The sequence below is a fragment of the Ylistrum balloti genome, unplaced genomic scaffold (assembly GCF_031769215.1).
Source record: "Ylistrum balloti isolate Yb309-2 unplaced genomic scaffold, AGI_CSIRO_Ybal_v1 Utg369566, whole genome shotgun sequence".
Classification (NCBI taxonomy): Eukaryota; Metazoa; Mollusca; class Bivalvia; order Pectinida; family Pectinidae; genus Ylistrum; species Ylistrum balloti.
This window is the reverse complement of record NW_026781864.1, coordinates 830,815-841,949: the sequence shown is the minus strand read 5'-3', so window position 1 is coordinate 841,949 and position 11,135 is coordinate 830,815. Positions and strand designations below refer to the sequence as shown.

General features: G+C 34.0%; 2 protein-coding genes across 2 annotated transcripts; one reads left to right on the top strand and one right to left on the bottom strand.

Annotated features, from left to right (window-relative positions):
• Positions 1 to 2,727: 2,727 nt before the first annotated feature.
• LOC132555729 (glutamyl-tRNA(Gln) amidotransferase subunit C, mitochondrial-like) lies at positions 2,728 to 6,602 on the bottom strand. Its single transcript, XM_060220127.1, has 5 exons — positions 6,517 to 6,602; positions 5,652 to 5,702; positions 4,490 to 4,659; positions 3,550 to 3,653; positions 2,728 to 3,007 (listed from the first exon to the last, which is right to left on the bottom strand). The coding sequence occupies exons 1-5, from the start codon at positions 6,565 to 6,567 to the stop codon at positions 2,925 to 2,927; spliced, it is 459 nt and encodes a 152-aa protein (XP_060076110.1). The 5' UTR covers positions 6,568 to 6,602; the 3' UTR covers positions 2,728 to 2,924.
• A 266-nt stretch (positions 6,603 to 6,868) lies between these two features.
• LOC132557314 (TP53-regulated inhibitor of apoptosis 1-like) lies at positions 6,869 to 10,134 on the top strand. Its single transcript, XM_060221838.1, has 2 exons — positions 6,869 to 7,030; positions 8,302 to 10,134. Exons 1-2 carry the CDS (start codon positions 6,869 to 6,871, stop codon positions 8,413 to 8,415), a joined length of 276 nt encoding a protein of 91 aa, XP_060077821.1. The 3' UTR covers positions 8,416 to 10,134.
• Positions 10,135 to 11,135: the final 1,001 nt, after the last annotated feature.

The window sequence follows — 11,135 nt, the reverse complement described above, 5'->3', positions numbered from 1 at the left end:
ACCAAAGTTACGGCTGAGAAAATCTACCTCGTGTCTCAATCTTTCCATTCTATATAACCAGGATAATTTTGTTTTCATGTTTAACAATCGACGAAGACGAATGAATTTGAAGGTCAACCGTGACATGGTTTTGGCTGGCTGCACTGACTAACTCCTTTCTAAAGTCTTGTATACTGTATCAAGGAAGGACAAGTTGAGTACTGGTTTTCAACTGAGGTCGTTGGTCCTTTTTAGGCGACATTTCAGTATAACACGAAGCACTGTCATTCGAGTCAATACCTGAGGGAAAATTACCACCCCTAAAGTTTTACACACTTATATGTCCCTTTATTTACGGTCGGTCAACGATCAGTATTGGTGCCCCAACTGATACCGTCTTCCATGGGACACCAAATGAAACAGCTTGGCATATTAACCTTGAAGATGCTTTTGGTTTATACGCTTATATCATCATGGCATTTTATCTTTCTCCGAAAATGCTAACATCATCGCAAAACCATTGAGTAATTCTAAGCTTGGCTTTTTCAGCCCGGTTGAGTTTTTGGCACTTTATCACGAATTTTGTATGTAATAATACAACTACTAGATTTCTCCTGTTATGTTACACAGCGTCCTCAAATGGATAACTTTTATGTCATGTTTTTCAAATGTACTAATGTTAGCTTGACTACATTCATCAGAGTGGAAGTTGGAGAAGGTTTAACTACTTTCTAATAAACGAACCAAAAATGAAGATAGAAATCATCTTGCATCCGTTATGAATGTACTCAGCATGGGACAAATTAACAATTCATCTTGGTTTCAATGGTTATATAATGCAATTATTCAATAACACTGCATTATTTTTATCAGTTTTATTTAGTTATAGGTTTGACAATTATAATCTTAACTTCTCGAACAAAGTTGGTCATATCATCTTCATCCAAACATTTTAAAAAATGCTTCCGCATTTCACCATTCATACAAACTTGAGACCGTTTCACCTAAGGATGCTTCAGTCAAAATCTGTCACTTTGTCATTTATGACAACTGTAGTAGTGATTTAAAGGAAAACTTCGACGGCAGATGCTGCAGAATAATATTTGCTCTTTTGACCATTGGAGCTAGGTTTTTAAGAAGCTAAATAAAAATAATTTCCTTTCACTTATCTTTGAATTCCGATAACATTCTATGATGCTTCTTTCACTACCTTTAATCTTCAATAAAACACGGAAGTAAAATCTTGTAACTGTGAGAAAGGAGGGATGTATCTTATTCATGTTACCCTTGAGTATTATTAGAATCGGCGACCACGATGTTTTCCAAAACCTACCTTTCATTACGAATGAAATATTTGTGTTTCAGGAAAAGATTGCGGAGAGCGGCAGATGAAGAGTCTTTCGTGTGATTTTAAATTCTGGTAGGTAGGAACATGTTAGTTGGATGAGGTCAGTAACTTTCTTGTTATTTATAGGATGGTACAGTGAAGTCTTTGACTTCTCGATGTCTAGCTATTGACAGAAACAACGAATGACACCCACCCCAGCAGAAATTTGTACCATAGTCAGCACTCAAATTGTGTAGTATTACTGTTCTAAAGTGATGGACACAGCTGCGATTCGAGTATCTGTTGTTGCCTAATTTGACATATTACGCATTAGTTCAGTGTGACCGTACCACATGAAGTGATAAGTCACCAATGATTTGCGAAACCTAATTTACAAGTTTCTATAGCGAGAGAGTTGAAGCAGTCTAGTTCTTATGGTCAGGATGTTGATCAGCAGTATTCAATATGTTGATGATGTCTCCTGTAGCACACAGTTAGTGCTTGTTTATATCCTCCAGCAGGGGAAGTGTTACACACAGGATGACTAACAAGATTGTGTAGGTATAATATAAAGTAGGTCAACACACACGTGCAGGAATCACAAGTTGGTTCAGCACAGAATCTGACTTGCAAACGTAAAGAATATAACAACGCTAAAATACTCCAGACCCAGGTAATGGCAGTATTCTCCTAATTCTGTAAAAATGTCTTCTTTTTAGGCCATTTATTGCGACAAATCAAAGGTAACAATTGGTTGATCAAAGGAACCCGAGATTGAAGTTGTCTCCAAAGTATGCAGCATTATGTCAGACTATCCAGAGCACATACAAAGACATTCCACAAGAGAATCCCCAGTTAGTCTAATACCTCTGTACAAAGTCAGTAGATTATCTAGAAAATTGCAACAGTAGACATTCCTAGGTGTCAGTATCAGTTCAAAATGCCTGGGCAAATTGCATCAGCCTTTGAGTTTTGTTTACTTGATGTCAAATTTGTATATTGACATGGCAGACGACCACCCATAGTCCATCCAGGTTTGTCTAGCTAAAGATGTATTTATCTGTGGGTTGTTTGTTTGAATTCCAACCTAGTAGTCATGAGGGTTACCGGTAGTGCATTGTTGAAAGGTCCTGCAATCTGTCTAAAATTCTGGACAAACTTGTGGTAGTATTCAGCAAGAGTAAAAAAATGTCAAAGATCATCTGATTGGTGGGTGTGTCTAAGACATGGGTGCAAATGTAACAGGGCATTATCTACCGGAAATAAAATTTCACGTTACCTACTAGCTTGTTGTAGATTATAATTACATTCACATCATACTTCATTAATGTTTATGTTACCAACAATATTTTGGGCAATATGGATTAGGCAACTGGGTGTATACCTATCTACTTTCACAAAATCTCAACAAAAGACAATAATTTAAGTATTAAAGCATTTTAATAATATCAACAATGTGAAGATAGATTGTGAGCTCACCCACTATTACACAAGTTTCCAAACTCATTACCTTATTGGCACAAATTAATTAACATTTGATTGTTATCACTTTCAGTCACCATTAATGAAACTAAGATCAACAGTTAAAGTTTTGGCTATAAAAAGTTCACTTTTGTTGTCATGTATCCGAGTCTGACACTGTGGAGGCTGCAGCTGTTTCTGGTTTGTAATCCCTTTCAATTTTCATCAGTGGTATATTGCCTGTAAATACAGAAATTCAGTACTTTATTTTGGATTCTCAATGAAAGCATTATGCCTGTCATATGATTCATTATTCTGTATATGAATAAACTATTTCTATCATTATACACAACCTTACCTGGTGGGGCAACAAAGTAGTCTTCGATTACCATTACCAGTACACAACCTTACCTGTAGGGGCCACAAAGTAGTCTTATATTACCATTACCAGTACACAACCTTACCTGGTGGGGCCACAAAGTAGTCTTCTATTACCATTACCAGTACACAACCTTACCTGGTGGGACCACAAAGTAGTCTTCTATTACCATTACCAGTACACAACCTTACCTGGTGGGGCCACAAAGTAGTCTTCTATTACCATTACCAGTACACAACCTTACCTGGTGGGGCCACAAAGTAGTCTTCTATTACCATTACCAGTACACAACCTTACCTGGTGGGGCCACAAAGTAGTCTTCTATTACCATTACCAGTACACAACCTTACCTGGTGGGGCCACAAAGTAGTCTTCTATTACCATTACCAGTACACAACCTTACCTGGTGGGGCCACAAAGTAGTCTTCTATAATTTTTGTTGCATTACTGATGATATCTTTCTTGCAGTTCCCATCAGTGACTTTGTCATCCCTTAGATGTAATACCCTGGAATTTGTAACACTAAGTATCAATAATAGAATGACAGCTGTCAGATACCACAATAATATACAATGTGAAATTGTCAGTTCTTGGTTTCTGATAAACAATGTCTTCTTTATCTCAATCTTATGTAAAGAAATGTACATGGTAGATGATTCAATCATGTTAAAAGACTTCAACACCAACGATAATTTTATGATAATTTTGAGATATTTTTGTATATCTAATACAGAATCTTGGTGTACCATGCTATAGTAAAGCAAAAATAAAATTCAGCTATGAACTGGCATTTAGAATAACAGCAGCAAAGTGATAATGAGATAAAACTAAGATGTCAGGGTATCAAACTGGTTCAATTACTGGTAAATTAAATATTATTGGTTTTTGTTTCTTTGCCCAACACAAACTGATACATGTGGGCCAAGTTTGTAGTATATAGAAACAAAACAACATGTAAGGACACCAGAGAAATGAATGTATACATTACAAGTACATTGCTCTTTTGATGTAAATAATTCCATTAAAAAAATCATCTTTTTTCCCTAACATGGGTATATTTGTTTTATAAATGAGAAGACTCACAATAAATGTCTGTAAAACTGGTTACACTTAAATCTAGTTTTAGTCTAAAACTGGTTAAACTTAAATCTAGTTTTAGTCTAAAACTGGTTAAACTTAAATCTAGTTTTAGTCTAAAACTGGTTAAACTTAAATCTAGTTTTAGTCTAAAACTGGTTAAACTTAAATCTAGCATAAGTCTGGTTTGGAACACCTTCCATACTAGTTTTAACAATAGAAATAAAGAAATGTAGGGTGAAAAAAGGTGTCGTCCATGGTATCACCTGTCCTCTAGAACTGTGTCAAGTGGTTCAACACCCTCTGTGTCCACCATGTATAATTTATTGGCTGCTTGTATAGTTTTTGTGAGACGATCGACTCCTGCCTTGTTGTTAAACTCCACCAATGAGAGACGTTCTATCAGATCAATGTCTTGTGTTGTAAGCTCTGGCACCTTACAACATAAAAGCATCAAAGTTCAAAAGAGATTGGTGGAAAACTGTATGAAAGATGGAATATGGTAGTGAATGAAATCAGAAAAGTTGGAAGAAAGCGATTTAAAATTCTTAACAAAGGAGATGACCTGGGCACTCATAGTTGTCATAACTTAAAGGAAGCACAACGTCCCACAACTGATGATATTTGGTGAATTCTTCTGGGAACTGCTGTGGATACAAAAAGTATACAGCATCCTCCCCAATTCACAACTTATTAGAATAAATCATGAAATGGGAAGGAGCTGTTTGTGTTGTCTTCACGCTCAACCTACAATTAAGATTCAAGCTCACATACCAGGAACTTGATTGGAATAAAATAGAAGTGGAACGGAAAACTACAGTGTTATAAGTTTTAACAAATGCCCCCAAACGAAGATAGCTAAGACAGAATGGAGTTCTCTTGAGAAGCTGCGGAAGAACTAGGGACAGTAAACTTCTGTACAGAGTGACCAATAAATATCTTTGAGGATATCACAACTCCATATCATCATAGAACATAGAACCTACCAAGCTTTATAAATATTGTTTGAAACTAAAAGAGAATTAACGCTAAGTTCTGTCAATGAGGTTCAGTGTTGAAAAATTGTATTAAGAATTCTTTCATAAAATAAAAATGAAATACTAAAAAAAATCTACAACTCTAATGCCAAATTTCAAAGAGACAGAGCTGCAAGGTTTGAAACTGATCAAAAATCAAAAAGGCCTTTTAAAAGCAAACGAACATTGTCACACTATAATACAAGTAAAAATTCAACAATTTTTTGAAAGGCATATAGAAGTATTATGACAAAGACATGTAACCTTATTACATTAAAATTGAAGGATGAGGAAGTTAAAAATATATCTAATTATAAAACAGATAATTAAATAAAAACAAAAGACGACCAAATCCCCTGGAAGACCTCAAAGGAGTTCTATAGATATATTTATTTTACATGAACAAACCTACCTTTGGTAATTTTTCTTCATCAATATTTATCCATGTTGGAGCATCTGGTACCTTAAAAAATACAAAAAAAAATTGTGTTTTTTTTTATTCAAAATTCTCCCTCATAATTCTTTTACAGAAATACTTTGAGAACAGATCACCTTTCTAGCCTTGGCTAGTGGTAATTTCTATAGTCAAGTAGAAGTGTCCCACTAGAGAGGTCGCTAGTTTGAATCCTAATGATGGCAGGGTATTTTTCATTACTTCTTGAGTCTTTCCTATTAGTAGGTGCCATTGGACACTCCAAAAGTTGAAACAACAGGCGAATGTGATGCTTCCTCGCAGATATTGAACCTGGGTTGTTGTTGTCTTAGGGGACACAGATTTTGTGAAGGGGATAGTAGTGTAGATTTTATAGAGTACATGTCACTTAACTTGCCTAGGCTAGTGAGAATTACCCTTTAGTTGAGTGATAGATTATCTGTCTAGAGACTGAAGGACCGATAATTTGAGCCCAGCGGAGACGGTTTTTTTCACCGGTCCTTCCTATTACATGTATATTTCAAACAAAGTTGGGTTAAAATTTGGCAAACCATTCAAATGGAAATGCAAATTAGGGTATACTACTTATACTAGTACATTAATTGATAAATTGTTGATAAATTAATATCATTCGATGTTAAATCATAAACTATACTTAGCTAAAATATGGTCAACCATTCAAAAGAAGAAGTTTTTTTAATACAATATAGTTACATAACTTACAAGTGCAAGTATATCATAATACGAACATGTTTTGATACGTAAACATCTTATCCGATAAAACAATATATATTAAATCACATTCTGTCTTTATGTATCTATTATCGCCCAATAACCAATTTACCTTTGAAGAGATGCATCTTTTTGCAAAACGACCTACGGTTCTTGAGATCATGATCTTAGTTGAACCAAATTCGAGTTATTCCCCTTGGTAACAAGTCGGCGTATGAATATATATAAATAGAATAAACGGTTCGACAGATCTAATTAACATTTTATCATTAATTGCACTCTTCATGATGATAACGAGTGTCCGAAGATATTGTTCAAACCATATATAAAAAAACAAACTTATTTTTAAGTACTCTATTATATTTCGATTTCCGGTGGAAGCGTAAGATGCTCCACGGCATTTCCGGTTTTGTTACTGAGCAATACAGCCCACACGCGGTCAAAAGACGTGCACGTGAACAGACATGGAAAACGAAAATATCACGGACAGTATTAGTGAAGACTGTCTTGAACTGAAACGTGCTTATGATAAATGTTTTAACAAGTGGTTTCCTGAAGAATTCCTCCGTGGCTCCAAGAAAGATTCCTGTGCTCCGATTTTCAAAGAATATCAGGCGTGTGTGAAGGTAACGGAATGTAAACAAGGAGATCGCAAATCTGTCAAATTTTACATGTTTTGAATTTGATTCACATCCGTTAAGCGATATTTCGCATTGTACTTCAAGATCAGTCCAATCACATTTAAGATATTTCATATATTCACAATTTTGAGTATTTTCAATAATTTAACTTGTTGCATCACCCACAAGAGTCTGACGTTTTGTCAAAAGTGACATATATTAATCGTTATAAAATAGCCTGTATACTGTAATGGTATTGCATTTTTCATTTAACTTGCTGTTATTACTTTTTTATTCCCTGATGACATCATTGAAAATCCTTAATTTTATAGAATATTTAATTACAACAGATATAGATAGGTACAATGTAGTTCAATTACATAGAGAGGAGCAGGTCAATGTTAATAGATGTCACAATGGCCTTCATCACTCGACTGTTTATAATCATTCACCATGTGATTTTAAAATAAACTTGAAAAGAAAATTTGAAAGTTCAACAAAATGACCCCAAGATAGTCTGGTACAAGTGTTATTTTGTTTGTTTGTCAAAAATCCAATATAGCCATCAACTTGAAAATCATATTTTAAACTTGAGGAGAAACACAAGGATACAGCACGGTTAGGGTAGACAACAAACTCTAGATACAGCACATTTTAATGTCTGTTCACACAACTCTTGGATACAGGAGAGTTAGGGTAGACAACAGCCTCTAGGTATAGCACAATTTTCGTCGAATACACACTCTAGATACAGCACTGTTAGGGTAGACAACAAACTCTAGGATACAGCACAGTTAGGGTAGAAGACAAACTCTAGGGCACGTCACAATTATTGCAGACAACAAACTGTAAGATACAGCACAGGTATTGTAGACAACAAATTCTAGGATATAGCAGAGCTATGGCAGAAAACAACCTCTAAAACACAACAGGTTAGACAACAAAATCTGGGATAAAACACAGTTAGGGTAGACAAGGAATTCTAAGATACAGCACAGTAAAGGTAGACATCAAACCCTGGAAGTAAAAATAAACTGGGACAGATTTGTCTGAACTAAACCTAGAATTTATTTCATTTGGTGGACATGTAGAAAAAAAACTGATTTGTTATATTGTTAAATATTTAGTTACATAATTGTTATTAAATAAGTTAGAATAATAAAAATGTAGTTATGAAATGGAAATCAAATTTCGATCTGCTGTCACAAAGACCTTCAGGTTCTTCAACAAAACACATCAATTTCAATACATTCAGAATGTAATGCTTGTATTTTCAGAAAGCTGCAAAGGCAATTGATTTAGATCTAGGCGAATTGGAAGAAGATGTGCTTGGTACTAATAAAGAAAAGAAAACATCAAATGAGGACTTGAAAGGAAAGGAAAAGTCATGATGAGCACCTTCAATATAACAATAAGTTTATTCTTGGAAGAGCAGTTCAAGACTGGAGAAATGTGATTGGTAGTGATGTAATTTGGAGTGAGTTATCAATGTTATTTCTGATGGAAAGGAAACACTGATGAGGTAGCATTGCTGCAGATGCTGAATATTCTTCAAGAAGTTATTTTATTGATCTCTCAAATGTTCCATAACTTCACATTTTCAATATATATTACAGACACAGATTAACAAGTATGAATTAACTATGTTTTGTGAATGTTCATGGTATGCAATTTATACTAAAATTTTTGTCACTGTTGTGAGAAATGCCAACATTATATTTGTTACCTTGTGATTACATTCACAGATTTAAACCAATTGAAAATCAAGCCTAATGCCTATGATGCCATTGTAATAAACACAGATTAAGGTAGGTCCCATTCCACAAAGAGATCATTTCTCTTCTGAATTCATTCCCAAGTCCCTCTATTTCTCTCAGGGTAATTTTCTTCATATTCAAATTCCATACTCATAAAGGAGTCAATCAGGTGAAAGGAAGGTGCTAGAAACATGCATCATGGGGTCAATCAGGTAAAAGGAAGGTGCTTGAAACATACATCATGGGGTCAATCAGGTGAAAAGAAGATGCTGGAAACATACATTATAGGGTTGGGCAGATGAATGGATGGCACATTACCCCTGTGTCATTTGATTACCATTTCATTTGAACATGCAACATTCTTCAGGTATGTTTACAAAGTGATCACATATCCTTGTTTTATATATCAATGATAGAACAGATGTTGTGGTTAGTGATAGAGATATCTAACTTGTTTCAGTTATTTTAGAAATTTTAGTTGAAGTTTCCCCTCTATGATGCTGAATTAATATAGTAATGATATGAATAGGATTTTTATGACTTTCTACTTGTTGTTTAGTTTTAAGTATTCAGTCTGATTGAAAAAAAAACGACAATTTTTATACATACAAAATGTATATGCAACAGATGATGGGAAACAACTCCTCGTTAGTCTCTACAGAGTATGTATCTGTGATAAAAGTATACTCCTGTATTTATACTTCCTGCATGGAAATGTGTTTGGGCATAGCTGAATACCTCTACAACCAGTAACAGGTGTCAAATGATTCCAAAGGAGATGTAATTATGAAAACTGACTAGTTTATCTGAAAATAATTCAGAATTACCTCCCCTTTGAATAACAATGGGGACAGGTACTTACATATATGATGAATGTGAGACTTGGAATGAATGTAGCTTTATCACATTGATAAATGGAAGGTTTGGCTGTAGTTTGTATGACATCATATTTTATGTAGTGGTTCAGTAAAGTAGGAACAAAGTTGTACAAATGTTTTTATCATGTTACAATTTCTCCCTGGAAATAAGAGAAAAGGTAATATTTATTGTGAGATTGTTATGATATGTATATTGATTTCAGTTGATATAATTTTAGGTTCATATAGACTTTGTTGAAAGAAATTTAGGAATGGTCACATGGATTTTATTTCTTTGTAGTCCATGACCTATCTTCAATGTGATTGTATAATGTATTGCTTACAAATTGAGGTTTTAGATAAAGACAACTCAAAAAACATCAAAAAGCAGTACTCCAGCAGTCATGGTGACATGTTTGAGTTTTAAGTTTGAAAAAATGACATTTTCAGTGGATTAATGAACTGTTTGCATCCCTTGACTATGAACTCTATTTCTTTGAGGAATTTAAAAAAGTAAAAATAAATTTTTTCATTAAATGCTGTAAATTATATACAAATAAATGCATGGTTCAATCAACCAAAATCTCTGTAAATACCCTGTCTTAGAAGGATAAAACCAGGTGTCAAAAAGATTTGATGCATATATAAATGCTGACATCACAGCACGGAAAAGGCTTGTTAAAGATCCTCACAAGATATGGTACATGATGAATTTTCTTGTTTTAAGGGACCATACAAGATGTTTCTTGTCCTTATGTGGGTTGATTGCAGTGCAAGAATCCTATGTACAAGCAACTTTTTGTAAGATCATGTTATTGTGTGGTGTTCAATTTTTGCAGGTATTAAAACAAATCACTATTTTGTGGTCCCGAGATTTCTTGGATAACTTTTTAAATCAAACTACACTTATTTCAGTTCATTGAAATAAGAATCCATAGATTAAACGTACCCTAACGAAAAGATTTCCCATGAAAATAAATGATTAACAATAACATGATGTTGATGGATTTGATAGCTGAGCAATTTTTGATTCAGATGAATTGAATTAATGTTGACTTTTAAATGTACATAGACAAGATGGACTTACCATGTAATGAGGTGGGATGTTTTCTCTTGTCAGAGCTAATAGCCTAGATTTTTTTTGAGGTGTGAATGATTGATTTTTTATTGGTGTGAATGTAGAGATTTTACAGATATTGGTGTCAGAAATTTATAAGAACTTAATGTTTAAAATGAGAATGATGCAATATTTGCATTTGATTTCTGTAATAAATAATATTTTTACTTAAGTTTGATTTCTATTTAAATGTTTATTTGTGATCCAGATTTTATACATGATTTTGTGTTTTGTTTGGTAAGCAACAATTCTACATGCTCTTTGAGAATTTATCAACAATTATTCATTAGCTCCTATAACATCAGTTAAGGATGCTCTCTCTTGAAACCTTGTAATATGAATTTTGTCTGTTGTTGAAATGTAGAATGTTTTATGCTGAA

Excerpts from the sequence above, each read along its gene's own strand:
- LOC132555729 (XM_060220127.1), bottom strand. The coding sequence starts at position 6,567 with ATGATCTCAAGAACCGTAGGTCGTTTTGCAAAAAGATGCATCTCTTCA. Across the intron at positions 5,703-6,516 it reads AAAGATGCATCTCTTCAAAG|GTACCAGATGCTCCAACATG; the intron begins GTAAATTGGTTA and ends GTATTTTTTAAG. Across the intron at positions 3,008-3,549 it reads CTACTTTGTGGCCCCACCAG|GCAATATACCACTGATGAAA; the intron begins GTAAGGTTGTGT and ends CTGTATTTACAG.
- LOC132557314 (XM_060221838.1), top strand. The coding sequence starts at position 6,869 with ATGGAAAACGAAAATATCACGGACAGTATTAGTGAAGACTGTCTTGAA. Across the intron at positions 7,031-8,301 it reads AATATCAGGCGTGTGTGAAG|AAAGCTGCAAAGGCAATTGA; the intron begins GTAACGGAATGT and ends TTGTATTTTCAG.